The sequence below is a fragment of the Pieris napi genome, chromosome 17 (assembly GCF_905475465.1).
Source record: "Pieris napi chromosome 17, ilPieNapi1.2, whole genome shotgun sequence".
NCBI lineage: Eukaryota > Metazoa > Arthropoda > Insecta > Lepidoptera > Pieridae > Pieris > Pieris napi.
The window spans coordinates 2,824,164-2,843,809 of NC_062250.1; the positions used below are offsets into that span (position 1 = coordinate 2,824,164).

At 33.6% G+C, this 19,646-nt stretch overlaps 1 protein-coding gene across 2 annotated transcripts; it reads left to right on the forward strand.

The window, feature by feature from the left end:
• Positions 1-106: 106 nt before the first annotated feature.
• On the forward strand, positions 107-18,705 carry LOC125058105 (exportin-5). Of its 2 annotated transcripts, XM_047662144.1 has the most exons (22): positions 107-199; positions 440-507; positions 647-801; positions 866-1,025; positions 1,169-1,387; positions 1,704-1,874; positions 2,091-2,255; positions 2,676-2,804; positions 3,635-3,877; positions 4,392-4,522; positions 5,029-5,155; positions 5,718-5,901; positions 6,380-6,543; positions 7,644-7,811; positions 9,121-9,433; positions 10,312-10,511; positions 12,025-12,253; positions 12,791-12,939; positions 13,402-13,557; positions 14,250-14,453; positions 15,034-15,207; positions 15,666-18,705. In XM_047662144.1, the coding sequence occupies exons 3-22, from the start codon at positions 662-664 to the stop codon at positions 15,816-15,818; spliced, it is 3,579 nt and encodes a 1,192-aa protein (XP_047518100.1). In that variant the 5' UTR covers positions 107-199; positions 440-507; positions 647-661; the 3' UTR covers positions 15,819-18,705. The 2 variants fall into 2 exon arrangements, with proteins under 2 accessions (XP_047518100.1, XP_047518097.1); XM_047662141.1 differs by lacking the exon at positions 107-199 and having other exon boundaries at positions 206-507.
• The last annotated feature ends 941 nt before the right edge of the window (positions 18,706-19,646 follow it).

Genomic DNA, 19,646 nt, shown 5'->3' on the forward strand with positions numbered 1-19,646 from the left:
CAAATTTAAACTATGAATTACAAAACGTCGCTTTTTGGCTGGTTTTTATTCGTTGTATGTATATTGGAATTTTGGAAAAACCACGCTTTATAGTTTATTATCATTTTATTACCAGTTGAAGTAGCATAGATAATAACACGTAGAGTGTCTAGTATATTAGATATCTGTGCCATACATTTTTCGATTCTTCAAACACGAGGTATTTTTTCAATGTTTTGATGAAATTCCAAATATAAAATATATTTGGAATGGGAGGTTTATAATTAATAAATAATTTTCGAACATTTCATCAAATATTACTCATATAGCAATTATAAATAATACATAACATACTTAAAAAAGTTAATGCCTTATATACGAATGCAATTCTACCCGGTGCATGCCATTCTTCTTTAAAAATTCTTTGTGTTGTTTCACTATATATTCCACTTCCTTGCAGTTTAACAAAACATCAAAAATATGAAGTGAGGAATATTTATATGGGTTTCATGTCAAACTTAATAGTAGGTGAGTTGTTGTTTGATATTAAAACGATACAATAAATTTTTGCAATATGTCAAAACGTTACACCATAATTTATATATTTCTGCTTGCATCAGACTGAATAAATGTTCGCCTCAATCGCAATTCTTTGTTATCTGCTTAGCAAATACTGGCTACAATGAATATGGGGGCCAATGGAGCAGAGGTGTGTGGAGAGGTGGTATTAATAGCTGATGAACTGAGCAGAGCAGTGGAGCTCACTCTCAATCCTAGTGTTGCACATGAAGCCAGAAGCCAAGCTTACAATGCTTGTGAAAGGTAAATTTGCATTTGCATATGTTTTGCTTACTTATTGAAGTTTCTAATATATTTTATTTTATAGTTTCAAAGAAAATTCACCATGGTGTGCTCAGGCTGGTTTACTGTTGGCAAGTGGGGGTCAGTACTCTCCAGTTGTTAAACATTTTGGATTGCAGCTCATGGAGCATACTGTTAAATATAGATGGACCCAAATAACTCAAGCTGAAAAATTGTACATAAAGGTAATTAAAATGTTCCTTGTTGAAACATTTGTTACTTAGACATAAAAAAATAGATATTGCTTTGATATTATTTATATCTGGAACAAATACCCTACTTTTCTCAATAACCTGTTACAAATTTACAACTATAATTGTATTTTTAGGAGAATGCAATGAAACTTCTATACATGGGAGGATGGGAAACAGGTCATTTGAATGATGCATTAGCTCGAGTTATTGTAGAGATGATTAAGCGTGAGTGGCCACAACAATGGCCAACACTTTTGGCTGAGTTGAGTGATGCTTGTTCACGTGGACATTTGCATACTCAAATTGTACTGCATGTCTTTTTAAGACTTGTAGAGGATGTTGCAACTTTACAAGTAAGCACATACTTTTCAACCTTTTTATAACTTAATGCACTGAATGGGAAACCAATTTTCACTGTTAATTAGTTATCATGAAGGAAAGAAGAGTACAGCAGATACAGTATTTTTAGTATGTAGTGGTACAGCTTTTAGACATAGCTTCTTATGTAGGCTGTTATAGTTAATATAGAGATATACAGATAGTAGTTGCATTAATTTAATTTTTATTAAGAATTAATTTTGCAAATTGTTTTCTTATTCTATCATATTCATAGACTTTTTCAGAAACCTTTTAAAGAATGAAAATAAACTATGTTCTAAATGATTTCAGACATTAGAACAGCATCAGCGGCGTAAAGATATTTACCAAGCTCTGACAAGCAATATGGCTGAAATATTTGCATTCTTTATGCGTCTTATTGAACTCCATGTTCAAGAATTTAGAGAAAAGACTGCAGCCGGGGACTATGCTGGGGCTGCAAGTAGCGGCAGGGTTGTACAGGTTTGTTATTTCCTTAGTTGTTTATTTTTTCTTATTACAGTTTGATTCGATTTTGAAAACTACATAGTCAGATTGTAAGCAATGATAAAATTAAATAATTTTCAAGTTTTTAAGAATGTACATTAGCTGTACTATTAAATTTGTGTACATATGCATGCAAAGCTTTATGCTGGTATATAAACTAGTTTAACTTATGTCAATAGGATTGTCTTTCAGGTTGTATTACTGACGCTCACGGGATTTGTAGAATGGGTATCCACAAATCATGTAGTGACAAACAATGGACGTTTGCTGCAAATACTGTGCATTTTGCTACAAGATGATGTATTTCAATTGCCAGCTGCTGAATGCTTATTGCAAATAGTTAATAGGAAAGGCTCCGTAAGTTGTTATTCCGTTGTAAAGATTCCAAACAAGAAAAGTGTTAAAATACCAACTTCATTTAAATTTTAACAAACACTTAAGTGTTTGTGTTTTTGTGTGTAGCTAAAGTTAATGTTTTATAATTGAAAAGATTAAAGGCCCAAGTCGGATGAAAAAAATTGCATTCCGATTCATCGTCTTGATGTATGAATAATTTTCTTTATGAATAGTTTCCTGGGTAAAATACCCTTCTGCACACTTGTAGCATGGTTATTTTTAAAATAATGGTTAAATTAAAAAAAAAAACAAAACTCTTTATTTAAGAACAAGTTACATTTTGAACAAATTTTGGAGCCCCTGAACTAAGACTAGGGAGACCTGTACATCAGGGTACTCCGGGTTATGTTTTTAATGTAGAAAAATTATTTTTTTTTTCAGGCAAAAGAGCGAAAGCCACTAATGATATTATTGAGTGAAGACGCAATCTCATGTATCCATCGTGCTGCTGTTGCCAGTATTTCAGCGATGGACGAAAATCATTACTTGTTCCTAAAGAAACTCTCACAGGTGAGTGTATCTAATTAAAATTAAATTAAAAGTTATTTAGAAGAATTAAACTGACTACATTGGGGCTGTTCAAGTATTACGTAAGGACTCTAGAGGGGAGAGCGGTCTTTGATTTACTTATTTGGTGATTACGTCAACAGTAATTATTTACTTTTTTATACATATTACCCACACATTGTATATGCTTGACTACGAAATATATATGTGACAAAATATTTAAAAAAAGCTTGGAGATACATAGAACGTGTTTAACTAGCTGTTCCCTGCCACGCTTCGCTGTGGCACATTGTGATTGAATCGTTGAGAAATGAGGAAAAAACAAAGAAAACATTTTATATAAGTTTAATTTTGAAATACGTATGAAAAAAAATAGACAAAACAATCCTTGATGCAGATTATACTTGTATATCATGCTAAAATTTCAGCTCGATTGGTGCAGAACTTTTTGAGTTTTTGAAGCGTACACAAACCAACATAACATTTATATATATACATATATAGATAATGAAATAGTAACATTTTATACATTTTGCATGACTTGTAAAGGCCGATTTACATTATCTTAGTGTTTAGGAGAGTGCTTTAGTACAAATTGAAAGGCAAGTTCTTTAGCGTAGCGTTTACTAAAGCAAGTAGCGTTTACATGATTCAACTAAAGTACTATCCTAAAGCACTCTCCTAAACACTAAGATAATGTAAATCGGCCTTAAGTGGTAGGGTCAAATAAACACTAGCTTTAGTACAAAATTCGACTAAAAATATCAATGTACTTGATGCTTGTACTGACAACCATATTGACCCATTGACATACTCCAAAAATATTGACCCAGGTCCTTGCCGGTCTTGCCCAACAATTGACGTCTCTATGGAACTTTGCGACTAATGTGGAATCATGGATGCCGCTTTTACTTGAGACAACACTACTTCTGACATCACATCCGTCTCTTACACTCGTCCATACAGCGAATTCTGTATGGCTAGCGTTTTTAAAGCACGATCAGATTTCAAAGCTGCCAAATGTGTTGGCCGTTGTTCCGAGATGGTTGCACGCTGCCGCTCCTAAGGTTTTGAAGGTAGGGTACAAAATGTATACTTAAACATACTATTTTAAAATATTTATCATGAATTTTTTAAAAGTACTTTATTGATTTAAAACGTTTATCTTTTCCGTTTTGTAATTATTTATTTACCCAAGGTATCAAAATCCTGCTCGCTACCTGTTTTTTATACAAAGTTATTTTTTATATTAACAAATTCAACTATATAAATTGTACGACTATATATATATATGTATATATATATAAATATATATTGTATTCTTTTGTATTGCATTTTAATTCATGACCAGTGAGATAAGCTATAAGTTAATTTTAATTTAGATTAAGTTAAGTAATTGTATAATTTTTCAGCATTACTTTTTTATTTTTGTTGATTTGATTATGCACTTTTCTTCCTTAATAATTTTTTAAAGATCCTTTGCTAACAAGACCGCCCGTTGCATCCCTAATAATATATGTTACTTGTTTATATTTTAATGTAACGCAGTTTAAATAAATAGTGTTTTACATAAATTAATTGATTTAATAGGTTACATACCCATCATCCCGTGTGAGCGGCTCCAATGACGCAGTGCAATACGCGTGTATCGACTACGATAGTGAACAAGAATTTATTATATTCTTTAGCCGTTGCCGAACAGAAGTATTGGAAAGTTTTCGGTAAGTTTTTATATTTATAATAAATAAGAATTATTTATTTATTTATTCACGAAAATACATATACTCTGATTTTATATTCCGTAGAATTCTGACATCATGACTATCATTAATTACGATTCAACATTCTGATGTTAGCAACATTCAGATAGAGTCAGCTCTATACAAACATTTTATTTGTTAGTGAATGTATCCATTTTATTAAGTGCGGTGCTCAACATCAAAAGTGGTTTTACGGAGAATAATAATTACTTCCCTTGTCATCACAAACTACATAACTATACAAGACTTACGATTTTATGTTAGCAGTGAGCATCTCTACATAAGCTGTTTTAATAAATAAAATTTAGCATACATTAGATGTAAAAAAAAAATATATATATTTTTAATTATTATTTTTTTATATAAAACCTTGTGTCTAATAACTTCTATATCTAGTTCTTCCTCTTCATAAATATACTATCGGAAATATTTCAATACCGATAAAACTATGAGATACGTTTCAACAGATACTGCATGGTAGCGGCTCCGCTAGTAACGTGGTCATACGTGGAGCAATGGACGCAAACGGCGCTGGATAAATTAGATGCGCCCGTTGCGAATGACTTGCACGTCGAATGGGAAGCGCTTGCGCAGGTATACGTTACAAGAATTATAATTTACAAATGTATTAATGGTAGACAATTTTTCATGTAATTGAAAGTAATTTAATTCGTTATAAAATGATTTACACATTTTTTTAATCGTGGAGGCTGCCTTCTAGGTAGTCCAGGACCTGGTATAATGGTTGCAGCTCCTTACAAACATTGTGTTAAACAAAAACCTTGGCGATTAAAAAGAGTGGCGGAGAGTTAATTGCCAGTTCTTCTCTTCCGTTCTCTTCTGTGTCTTCTTCTCGCCCTTGATTTGAGATTTTGCATTAAATGTAAATTAGAAGTTATATAAATATTTACTATATATTAATTATATTTTGACGTTAATATGTGTACATTGTGTTTCCTATATGAATAAACGATTTTGACTTTTTTGACATCTTAAAAAAAATTAAAATAAAATTTTTCTTAATTTATAAACATAATTAAGAAGTTAGCTAGTTTCTAATCTAGAATAAATATCGGTATCTTCTATGTCTTCGAACATATTTTTTTTAACAGCTTTTAAAGCGAACTAATTTGATACATTTTCTAACACCTCAAAGGTACTAGACGTGGTCCTATCTCGTCTCTTGCAAGCGGAACCCAGACCCAACGTAGCGGAAGGTTTGCGGTTGCTTCAGCGATGCGTCTCCTGCGAACCACCAGCGCCATTACTCTTGTCTCTGCTTTTGTCTTTCATATCTGCATTGTTCGTGTTTCTTAGCTGTGCTTACAGTCAACTGGCAGGTAGGTTTACATCGACATTGTCTATGGTTTAAATTAAAAACTGAAGTATAACTCTATGGATATCCAGACCTAGCACGTTTTATAGAATGCTTAATAGACATCAGTGACCTTTGACAACGCGTGCTTCGCAAAGAAGATACAAAGTGTTTGTCAAACTGATTAACTATTATTGATTTACCCGTCAACAACAAAATTTTAAACGAGTCCACGGGGTTTTAACAGATACAAAAAGTTATCTATGAACTTAATTATAGAGTAATAATAATATTAATTATAGAATAGTGTTCTAACGTCCCATTTGAATATTATCGTATCAACACCTATATAGCTAAAATATAGTAGAATGTTAAACCATTTCAAAGGCCGGCAACGCACACGCGAGCCCCCTGGCATTGAGAATGTCCATGGCCGTTTGTTCTATAAAATAAAAAAACACTCAAAACTTACTCGAGTAATAATTTTTTTATTAATCCTACAGGTCCAACTGTAGGTTGCGCAGGCGCTGAATTACTTCCACGAGTGCTGGATAAAATATTTAATGTACTCGTATATGAAGGATCGCCCCCCGAAGATCGAAGCTCGCGTAGTGTTAAAAATGTTCGCAGACACGCAGCTGGATTGTTGGTTAAACTTGGATCAAAGGTGAGAAAAACTAAGTGTTTTACTATTACCACAAAAATTCTAGAATGTTCTTAAAGATAGGAATGAGTGACTTTATAATGTAATGTTGATTATTAATAAGATGCCAAGCCAGCATTTCGCTAGGGCTGACACAAAAGTCTGTAGCAGACTTGTGTTTTTTTAGAAAACTAGTAAAAACGTAAATAATTTTATTTATATTAACACGCCTATCCCCCGAAGGGGTTAGCAGAGACCACGGATCTTGTCTTGTCTCGTGATATTTACAATGCATGCTCGTCGTTTATGGGTACTTTTCTCTAGTACCTCCTGGATTTAAATTAATTGTTGATTTATATTTTGTCCTTTTGCTAGGAAATTTTTTAGTATAAAAAAATATTGAAAATGTGAAAAGGGCTTCGCGCTTTTATCTAAGCATTTTGGTGTAACTCAACTGTACCGGATTACTTCAGTATGAGTAATACTCTACAGTCTTTCTATCACAAATTATTATTAAAGCTATGTTTTAAATATATGTATTCTTATTATTATAATTTAATAATCCGTGATACATAAATTTAAAAATATACATTATTAGTTAGTCATTTTTTTATAGTAAAACACTGGTTTTCGTAGTAGAGTAAAAATGGCAATGTGGTAATAAACTCGGTTTAATGAGGAGGTTAAACAAACCGGAGCTTCAAAGTAAACGAACAAGTTGAAATTAATATTGAATTATGTAAAATAATTGTAAAGTTATAATAATACATAACTTCAATCCGGTAAAAAAGTGTCTTTAAATTAATACTGAAGTTTCAATTTTGGTGTACAAACAAAACATCGTTTTAAGTATCTTACAGACTATAGAATAGCTAAATATTTTCAAACAATATTATTCTTTTCACTATGCTGATAAAAGCTTAATGTATGCATTTCATTAATTGAATTATAATTCCATGTCATGAACAGTAACCAAAATATTTGACGATCAAAAAGAGCCCTTCGTCACTCTTTTTTTTTCCTCTTTTGTTTCTTGGTAGCTCTTCTCGTTCGTTCGATTTAAAAAAAAACAATTACATATATAAATTAAATTTTATTTTTAATTTATTCTTTCTTCTGTACAGTACCCATTACTCCTCCTACCCGTATTCCCGCGTCTTCACGAGATGTGTCGCGCTGCACTTGCTCGGCCCGATCTAAGCGCAGTGGAGAGCGTCACATTGCAAGAAGCCCTGCTGCTGGTCTCCAATCACTTGTGCTGTTATGAGCGTCAAAGCGCGTTGGTTGCTCAGGTATGTATTCATTAAATGCGAGTCAATTTAGTTGAATTTTGTAACTTTTAATAGCAAAACTGTTTTTTACAAATGACAAATAAGCAGAGATAACTTAAAGCACCAATAATTACTTGCTTTGATATACAAATGTTACATCAGTATTTATATTTATTTACAACACAGAAATATACAGTATTTACAATATTATTAACCTACATAGACTCAGATTTTTTTATTCCGTAGAATTCTGACATTTCATAAGTGTTGCTACTAAAAAAGTTATCCACCGAAAAAGGGACAAATTTGACTTATTTGAGGGCAATAAAAAAATGCGACATATTTTTTATGTTCTATCTACAAAAAGGTAAATCTAAATATTTACTTACGGATAAGTGACCTAATAAAAAAATAACAAATATTTCAATATCACGAACAATTTATCGAATTAACTTTAATTACTTTATTTTATTATTTAGCTGGCATCACTGCCTACTAATTCCAGGTTCCACCTTTAAAAAAATGTTATCTTTACTTGTACGTTTTTTACTGTTTGTGTCGAAAAGGGACGTAATTATCACTCGCCGTTAAACCACTTTTAACGTAGAGCACCGCACTTAGTAAAATGGATATGTTTAGACTCGTCATGTCAAAAAATGATAGCTGTCAGAATTCTACGGAATTAAAATCGGAGTATAGTAATACTAGTAATTATAAATAGACAGTTAAAACCATGTGGCAGTATTTATCGTACCTTTAATGTTGGCAGCATTTCATCGCTGTATTGCGATACTTATTCGTTGAGCGAGGAATGCACCAGCTCTGGGCTCACCGGTACTCCCTACTAGTTGCTAATTGAAACCTTAAATTAGCGCCTGTTCACTTGAACTTGAACGCGGCCCAAGAGTATCTACTACATAGGGAACAATAGACCCGTCAGAACTCCCAACGAACTATAATAAACTTTATTAACAGGAGCTAAAGTGTATTTTACAATGAACAAAATGTTTAGTATAAATCTTTGAGAAACCTCTAGGGAAAGAATTTAGAATGAATCTTAGATTTTATATACTTTATATGAAGTCAAGACAACTAAATTAACTAGAAATAGAAGCGTTAGCAGGAAGCGAATGCAGAAAGCAAGCCAAGAGATATTTGGTAAAAGCTAGAGGAGGCCTTTACCCGTGAAGGGATTCCATCAATGGTACCTACTGAAGGAAGCTAGGATATTAGGATAACAAAAAAAAATGTATAGAATATGTATAACAAATCTAAGCTATATATTCTACTTTTATTATTATATATGAAGTCAAAATACATTCTTTACCAGGTGTTAGGAGACTGTAGCGTCCGATGGGCAGCTCTATCTGAGCACTTAACAAGCGCACAGTCTTTGGCCCATCTAATAGGCCTTGATGCGCCCCCGTCAGACACAGACGAAGAACGTGGTACCGCCCGTCGGACATTGTTACACGCTTTAACACTCGCATTGGGCGTTGTGAAGCGGACTTGTGTGCCTGCTGACCCGGATAAGGCGGCTAGGGGCGGCTTTGGGGCGGGGTTGACCCCCTCCGGGAATCCGGTGTGGCGGAATCCCGCGGCGGAACATGTACTGCCCCTATTTCCACATGCTTTGGCTTTGGGTAAGGAATCTTTGTTTTTTTAATTACCTACATAATGAACATTATTTGATAGGTTGTATTTGGGTGTAAGAATAAAAATACAATTGATTCGTTTCTTAGTTTTTGTCGTATCATAAAACTTTTGTGTAAAAAAAACTAAACACAATATTAAGGAAAAAGTTTGAAGATATTTAACTTAAGTATACTCGTACATACTCATCTGTATCTATTCATCACAGTGTAAAAATAATTTGACAGAAGACATGTAGAGTACAGTGTGTATGTGTGTGTGTGTGTGTGTGTGAGTACGACAAGAGAGAGTTATAAACTATTTTTTTTAATTTTAGAACATGACGTCACAATAATACATCTTGTCTTTAAACACACAAAGCTAAATTAAGATTATATAAATTCTAACTAATTTGTAGTAAGTATATAATTCTGTAACATTTCAATTGTTTCATTGTAAAAATATCTGTATAGCTAGCGTTGATGCAAACTTGCGCACTAGGGTTACACTTTAGGCAGTTTCATCATCGGACGTCGACGCAAAATACGAAAATCCACCCGCATCACCTAGGTAGTCGTTCATCGTTCCACAACTGAGCATTTTTTGAGGCAGTACTCGGCAATTCGACGTCCTTCAAGAAAAGAGCGTACCAATTCTTATAAGGCCGGCAACGGACTCGGGTCTCGCGAGGCATTGAGAGTATTCATAGGCAGCGGTATCACTTAACATCAAGATGAGCCTGCTTCCCGTTTGCCCCTATTCTTTAAAAATAAACTGTTTTTGCTCGTCGATTTATAGGAACCACTTACTTTCTTATATTAAACCGCGGTTCTACTCGCTGTCTTCATATATACCACACGTTTACGTTTCGATTACATTTTTATTCCAGGTCGCGCTCTTCACGAACTGCACGCTCCGGGAGCGGAGTCCCTACGAGATCCTGCGCATAGTCGAGCCCTTCAGCCCCCACCGGCAGAGCGCCGCAATCTGCTAGGGCTCCGGGATGATACCCCACTCGCGCCCCTTTCTCCACAGCCTAGTACCCCGCAGGACAGAATGCAGAACTTCTTGCACACCTTGCATGATAACGTAAGTATTACTTCTGTTAAAATAATAGATGTCTAAGCAGTGGCCTAGTAGCTTGGGCGTACGACTCCCATCCCTGAGGGTTCGCTCCTCAGCCAATGGATATCGTAAGGAATCCGGCGTGTGTCACATCTAATATCTACGACATGAGTTAGAAGGCTGATCACCTACTTGTCTTCAAATAATAAAATGGTTAAAGAAACGGATGCAATATGAAGCCTAGACCCATATAGGCGCCACTGAGATGAGATACATGACATGGCCGGCAACACCTGGACAAGGGACGCTCAGAACCGACACAGATGGCAAAATATGGAGGAGGCCTTTACCTATAACCGGGTACCCAACTAAATAAACAATTAGTTATTTAATATACTATTAAATAGAATACTAACAATAAATTAAGAAAACTAAATACTAACACAGCTCAAGTAAGTTATTATTGTTATTTAAGGTTGGCAATAAAAGGCTATTTGAATTGAGACCCATATCGGCGCCACTGGATTATTATCATCGGTAAAATAAATTCAGTCTAAACCCTTTAAATACCAGTCGTAATTATTACCAATCGTAAATTGCCCAATATATCTACTGCAAATATTTCGCCTTATCTGCCTTCGGATCAGTGGATAAGTCTATCCACTGATCCTCCAACCTATCGAGAGGACCCTCGACCGACTGGTCGAACAGTACTCCACCCTTCCTCCGTAATGCAATATCATATCGGATATATTAAATATGTCGGAACAATGGCGCTGGTATCGGCTGCCATTTTCATTATAATTTAATAACATCAAAGTCAAATTAGTTCAAACCGTTATATGGCTTACTTGATTTGCCAATATTAATAGATCTACAAATTTACGATCCACAGACTTTTTAATAGTCTGTATTAATAATAATTTCAGTCATTATTATGAATGTCGGAGCAATGGCGTTAGTGTCAGCTGTCATTATCATTGTTCAGATTTCATCATTTGAACATTAAGAACCTTACTTTCCCTCCCATCCAGCCCGATCGTCAAAATTTTAGGGAAATTTATTTCTGTTAATAAATTAAAGTTATAAATAAGATTCTCCCCTGGATACCTTGTAGTAAAATGTTAACCTCTTGTATATATTATTAGATGTCTGTGTGTGTTGTCTTTATTGTGACGTCATTTTTGTTTTGGGTAACTCTGCTTATATTTATTAGATTAAATTCAATCTATCAAAATTATCAAATCTATCCTCACCCGCACCGTGTAAGACTTAGAACGTGGCATTGGCGGAATTGTGATTTATACAGAAGTCGCCATTATAAATATGTAAAGTGAAGTGAACATTAACAAACTGCTGACATGGATCACGTGTGTTCTAAATCTTAGCAGCTGAAGAGCAATTTTTTGAAAGAACTCGAAAATGTATTTTGTTGTTAGTCGTCTTTACGTAAATTTGAATTGAATTTCTGTGTATTATTTATACTGCCTAGGAACGAGAAAATCTGCAATCAATAAATACTGTAAATAATTTTCAGGTGTGTCAACTAGTAGGGGCAGCAGCTGCCTCTCTGGGCCGAGAGTTGTACGGCGCGGCAGGTCTAGCACGAGCTATATGTGGATCGCTCATATCGGCCCCTTCACGACTTCCAGACCACTGGCTCCGTAGAGTTCTACGAGCTGCGTTACGACCTTTGCTATTGCATTGCCCTCCAGCTCATTATAGGGACGTTGCCTTACCCCTATTGCAGCATACGGCACCGCTTAGTAAGTCTAAAATTAAATTGCACCTATTTAACTCATCTCTTTTCATCACAGCGTAAATACAATTTGAAAGAAAGAGACGAAAGTGTACTTTACCATAGTGCAATTAGAGGAATTTTGTTTTTATGTAAATGTATATATAACAAAATCAATGATACTAAAGAAATGGCTAAAGATGAAGTACATAATATATACAAAAAAGTTCAAACGTGGAACAGGGAAAAAATCAATAAAAATTACTAAATACATTTACTAAGTAACACCTAAACTATTGTTTTTATTTGTAACGTTACTAAAATAAAATGGTATGGAATCCATCTGATTTTTTAGTTAAATAGATTTTAACGTTTAAAAGAGTAATTTCGTTAATACTAATGTAAAAGTGTTTTCTATAAAGTAACGATTTACCTAACATCGAGAATTTTTTTAACATACACATCAAAACACCAGAACTTTTAATATATTTATAACTATCCATGAATTCTTCGGGGTTATACCACTTTTAACGAACACCAATTCTTATTGCAATTATTATTATAGTGGTGGTACATCTGTCCCAAAGATGGGACTACGTGACGTCACTGTACGAGTCCGGGAAGCTGGAGGAAGAGAGTGGAAGTGAGTCGCAGGAAGTGTTGGAGGATATGCTAGTACGACATCTCACTAGGGAGTACTTGGAAGTTTTAAAGGTAGATACTGTTTATTAATTCATTTATTTATTGAACGTAAAAATACTTTGGAGTATCTTTTTCTTAAAAATATTTTAATTTATGGTTTTTTGTTTATAAATTTCATTCCATGTTTTAAGTGAATTTTTATAATATTTTAGGAATACAAGTTTTTTAAAGTTAATTTTATTAATTTAACTATATCGTCAGTCTTGGGCTGTATTCTGCACCAAAAATCGGATTTTTAATCCATCAAAATATTTATTAAAAATTGTTCCACCGTCACGTATATTTCTGTTGTATTGTTTTATGTGGTAATAGTAAAATAAAAAAAATAATCTTGGTGATAAAATCTATTTATTTAAGTAGATTTTAACGTTTTTAAAAGGCCGGCAACGCACTTGCGAGTTTTCTGGCAGTTTGCGTTTTTATAGGCGGTATCACTTAATATCAGATGTCAAAATTATTAAACTTTTCCTACAGGTATCTCTAGTAGAAGCAGCCCCAACAGAAGCAAGTATCGATGGAATGGAAGAAGAAATGCCCACCGCCAGTCCTGCGCGTACGCCGGAGCACGTGTCAGAACTGGGAGCCGTGTTACTGGCTGATCCCATTGCTGGGCCTGCTCTATTGCATACGGTGAGACAATAAGATATTTTAAGATGTATTCACTTTTTTACGGACTTTAAAAAGTTGGATGATTGGGTATGAGCCTAAGGCTTAAGGTATTAGGCTTCCAAGTCCAATGTTTTGTATGTTCACAAATTTATCGGAAACTCATAATCTAACGATATTTCATATAACTTGAAACTTGTTTTTATTGTATTGGTGTATACGCCTTTTGGCAAAGGTCTTCAGTTCTTTCCAGTTTTCGGTTCTAAAGTTAATCGTTGTTTGCGGTTATCTTGAAATCCACCGAATTGCCGCCTTCTAATGTGTTTCACTGTAATACAGTCGACTCTCTAAAATTTTAAATTAGCATGAGTTCAAAATAACAAGCGATTAAATAACCACGAGGGGGGACTCAAGTAAATAAGAATTTGATCAAAATTCGTGATCAATTTCTATATAATTATTATGTATTACCATTTAAATACAATTATTCACAAGTTCTTCAATCAAAATAATTTTTAAAAACAATCGATAGGTCTGTGCTTGATAAACACTTCAAATTATTCCCATGTTAGCCAGCAAAATACTCCTTCAACTTCAAATTACCCAGGGGACCAATTAGCATTGATTTAATTTAATTTATCGAGTATTTTTCAAGGGAAAAAATCAGATTACAAAAAGCTGACTGTATGGCTTAAGCTAAATACATCGTTTTTCAGATACTTCGAGCTTTAACATGGAACGACTCGACGTCCTCGTTACGGGCGTGTGCGTTGGCCCTTCCGGCGTTACGAGCGGCGTTAAGTAACGGCGCCGTTAGCGCTGGGGAGGCTAACGGGGCGTTGGCGGCTGTTCTACACGCCTTGAGGCTGCATGGACAGCATGAGGCTAATCAGGCGGCCCTGCTGTCGCTTGCTGTACAGGTATTTATTATTACACACATACATAGTAATAGTTTATTTCCAATCTCTCCAAATGTTAATAATATTAATTTAATTAATTAAATTTTATATTATTAACATCTTTAAAGTTTGAGACCGATTGAGAGAGAGTGAGAAAGGGCGAACGTAGCATGAAGCAAACGGCCATTGAGCTTACTCTCGCTGTGAGAAAGATCGAGAGAGAGAGAGTGAGATAGAGCGAACGTCGCATCACGCACAGTGTCATGGAGAGAGAGAGCTATGGTGAGAAAGATTGAGAGAGAGAGTAAGGGAGATCGAGAAAAAATACACGCTATTGATGTTACACGCTAATAATATTAACAATAACGCGTAGTAATTCAATCCCCGCCCCGCATCGTAACATTTTACAAAAGGACCCCCCCCTCTCAAAATTCGTTACGTAATACTTGAACGCTTCCTAATCCGCTTTGGATATATTTTTTAACCTTCAAGAAAACTGTTTTCTTTAACTGAAGTTAAATTAGATACGAGATGAACGAGATAGAATTTAGTTTAATAAATGTACATATTAATTGTATATAATATGGATTAATAATTACAGGCCTATGAAGCTCTCCGACCACGTTTCCCGGAAGTAGCGAACGTGTTAGGCGCAATACCGGATGTAGATGCGCACGACTTGCGAAGGTTGGATGAAAAGCTCGCGGCCAACAACGCGCGACCAGCTAAGATCGATAAGAGCAAGAAGGATTTGTTTAAGAAAATCACATCGAGGGTATGTTAGCTTAGCTTAAGATAAGCTTTTAGTTTTTTTTAATATTCTTTTCTTTTATTCAAAATGAAAATTTCCATATAATTCACATTTAGTACAATCACCTTGTAGTAGTTTTTTTAAATATTTTGTCAACGTTAACAAACAGCAAAGAGTATTAATAATTTACATATTTATTTAATCAGTAATCCCTCTTTTAACAGATTTTCATATTACGCGATTTCTGACTGTGAAATTTAAAGATTTCCCTTACTTATTCGATTAAAATCCCCTTAAACTAGAAAATTTGAATTTATTATTTATAAATTTCTTTATTAATTTACTTTTTCTCTTCATAAAGGCGTTATATGGGATCATCTGTGCGAGAATACTCTATAGAGAATAATGTTTAAATATATAGAGGGAATTACTGTATTAATATCAAAGACGAAGTTTTGTGAATATTTGTTTTTTTTTTCTAGCTGATCGGAAGAAACGTCGGCCAATTATTCAAGAAGGAAGTGTTCATACTAAACCTACCAACGATGAATGTACCTAAAGAGAAACCGCGTAGCGCCGTCGAATCACCCGAAGGGGCGGGGCTTGACAAACTATTCGCTAACGGGCCCACATAACGTACGCGTACGTACGTTAATTTGCAGGTTTTAACCGCGTTGTGATTTAAGTTAACGCCGCACTCGAATTTTTTCCGCGATTTAAACTAAATGCTAGGGTAATACTTATATTGAAATTAGTATAAAATAATATCGCAGAAAAAAGCCGTGGTGCGGCTGTTACAGAATGAATTGAGCTTTTCCATATATTGTACCTACTTATGAAATGATTTGAAAATGGCAACATTACATTGTAATTTTTGTCAATGAGTTCCGAGACTGATTTTAAATTAATTTTTTTTAACCTTATTTTATCAGGAAGTTTTCAATAAAAAAGCTATTTTTTGCGGTTTTAAGGAAAGAAATCTTATTAAATATGGATATTCTAGTATGTCTAAAATCTCAATACATTCTGTAATCACTCAATGTCAAAATCTCGTCTTATTCATAAACCTTTGGTAAAGGATTTTTGTCACATATTTTATATTATGACATGGGTTTATGGATAAGGTCCATTCGACAATAGATTACTATTGCCGCAACTATGGCAACAATGGTGTCTAGTTAAATTTGGTTTATTTTTTAACTTGCGGAGTTTATTCTCGAATATTCAAATTGTATGGAATTTTTAACACCTGCTCTCTGAACTCGAGCCAACTATACTACTATATACTATAGGACCGTTATTGACGCTCCTTAGTAGGTCTATAAAATTCAATACTCTATGGAAAAGCCTGTTTGACAGTTGACACTGAAAAATAAAGTGTTGTTGAGAGTAATCTGTGTAAAACATGACTTTAAAAAGCGCTATGGAGTAAAATAACTTGTTTTTTTATGGCAATAGTTTTAACATTATCCAAAATAACTTTTTTCATACTAATTTACAAAAAAATCCACAGTAAAAATATTGATTTGTATAATATGTCAGTTACGTGACACAGAATAGATTAGTCGAATCGACAATGACGTATGCATGTTAATAATGTCTTGTATAATATTAATACTATCTTGGAGATTTATTTGCTGGGTTTTGAAAGGAAACATAACATGTATTTGAGTGAGAATGATAATAACACGTCTAAATCTCAAAAATTGCTCACCTGTTTACAAGTATGGAGTCATGCGACGCCATCTTGCCCAGAAAAACATTTTGGCGCGTTCATGAAATTAAGAATTGTATTTTAAAAGCCAATACCTATCACAAATAAAATAACAATTTGTATTTTAGTGAAATACACTGAAATTTTTAATACCGTGTCAAATAGCTCGATGTTGTTCTTTTTTATTTCTATCTTTTATTATACCACGAAGTAAAATACGATTTTTCTTTGTGCCTTCTTAGTTATAGCAAGTGTTATTTAGAAGCAGGTGAACACACGGCCTAATGCCAACAATGTTAACAATACTTTGGTAGATTCAGGTGTTAAAAAAATCTAACCAATTAAGAATATGAGTATTCGAGAATTTACTTAGTTTAAAAGGTAAATGCGAACGCGAATATGAGAAAGTATTAGGAACTATACAGCGGCGGTGCGCATTAAAATTAAACATATATTAAATAATAATATGTTACAATTATAACAATTAAACATATAATATGTTTCTTTACCTAGAATATAGATTTTACATCCCAATAGCATTTATTACTTTATCAATTCTAACGATAAATTCTTACTTTTGCAAAATTTGTTTCTTTTTAATATGAAGGCGAAGATCTCTTGGGATTTTATTAATTTCTGTATATAAGTGTGATTTGATTGAAAAATAATTTCTAATACAGAATGTATGTTTTAGTGTTATATATCACATGAACGTTCCTATATACATAATACTGTTGATTATATTATTAGACACATTATGAGATTTCTATGTAAAATGTGTGGATATGTCTTCATTTTAAAAGCTTTACGTTTTGATTGGATTGGTTTATATATATAAGAAATTGTCCATGGATAAATAAAATTGATTATGAATAGCGAATCTAAAACCGCTATCGCTATAATGATTCAAATTAATAATTCAATATTTTTTTTAAATATAATAATAACTTATCAAAACACAGGTATATAAAAGTTATTGGTTAATTCTAATCAGATATAGTTATGTATGTTGGTAAAGAATCCTGAGACTGGTAGGAATTTTCTAAATATCATAGTAATTTGTTATTTTATTCCTTTACCATTCCTTACCTAACCTTATGCGGTTCAATGCTGCATGACCATGAACGCCAACAGCGGAGTAGCGAGCCTTCCACAGGATTCAATTGCATTATGTTTATTTATGTTCTAAAAAGTGTTTTATGGGAATAAAAAGTCTTCTTAGTATGTAGTAGTGGATGGATGAAGAATTTGTTTGTTCGTTTTTTGCTAGTAATTATGTCAATATTGGTGAATATTTTTGTGGCCATTTCTTTTAGGTTGTAGCACGTGTTCTGTGTATGTTTTTCTATATAGTGCCTTTTTCACAATAGACAAATTTATGGTATCGTGAGAAACACAAAGACTGAGTTACGACCTAAATGCTATTTTATGATCCTTGGATTTACGACATTCCAAAATACATTTTCTTAATAATTATTAGCAAGATTTTTTTTCAAAGTCAAAACAGTACTCAAATCAGTTCGAAATAGAAGATTAATTTTGCATTTTTAAGAAATAAAATTGTGTAATATTTTGTTTAATCAAACTGTTTGTGGTAAATCAAGGATCAGCCCTAAATCACAGCTATGGAAATTGTTTTTTTAATTGTGTTTGTATTATATAGGTGTGTAAATATTGGATTATTTAGGTTTTTCGCGTTCGCATAGCCTGCGACCGCCGGGGATCGCCGCCATATCGTATTCACGATGTTAAATTTTTTTATGTGAATAAACGTTTATATGTTATTTAAATATAATATAAAATTTCAACTCTTTTATTTCTTAAACCATTGTAACTCCTAGCGACTTAACATTATAATCAAATTTTATTAAAAAACGAGATACACGAACAAGTCTCTCTGACTGACTAACTTCTTGATTACTAATGTTTAACACAACAACAAAGTACCGCAAACGTGAAGAACTACTGTATAAAAAAAACTAAAACAGTTCTTTTAGTGGCAATACTTTTGTTATTAAATACTTCATGCAGATGCATATAGCATTCGCAAAGTTCTTACTTAAACGTTTATTTGCCTAAAGGCATGTTGGAAATTCATAACTGTATTAAGTGCTTACAACATGAATAAATATAACCAATAATTTCTAAAGAACAGTGTAGGTGACAAAATGTTTATTGCATGTTTTCGATATTTCAATCATTTAACATATTACTATTTCTTATGGTAGGGGAGCCCACGATGCTAAATGGGGATTTACTCGAGCGTCGTACAGACCTATTGGGATGCAAAGCTTAGATAAAAAGAAGAAAAAAATGTTATATGATAAATTCCTTTTCATCGGTGGGGGAAGCGGCTATAGATTGTTAAATATGTAAAAAAAAACTGTTGCATGGACATCCTCGAGCGCGTCAGATATTGATAGCATCTATGCCCTACGTATTTTTAATAATGTACGTATGTTAATCTGATCGTTTGCATGATGCGGGTGGTTGTATTTAAGGGTTGAAAATTTAAAAAAAAAAATTATCGAGCGCGTCAGATTTTCTAAGGGAGTGTTAAGTGCACCAAAAAAAAGCTCTCATTCACTAATCTGACGATTTCGATGGGACGCAAACCCACAGCCATTTTCTTAATTTGCAAAAAAAATCGCAATTTTGAAATACTCAAGCGCGTCAGATTAAGATATATGTGGTTCATCTTTATGTTCTAAACGTACTGTCTCATAATCTGACGATTATCTAGAGGGAT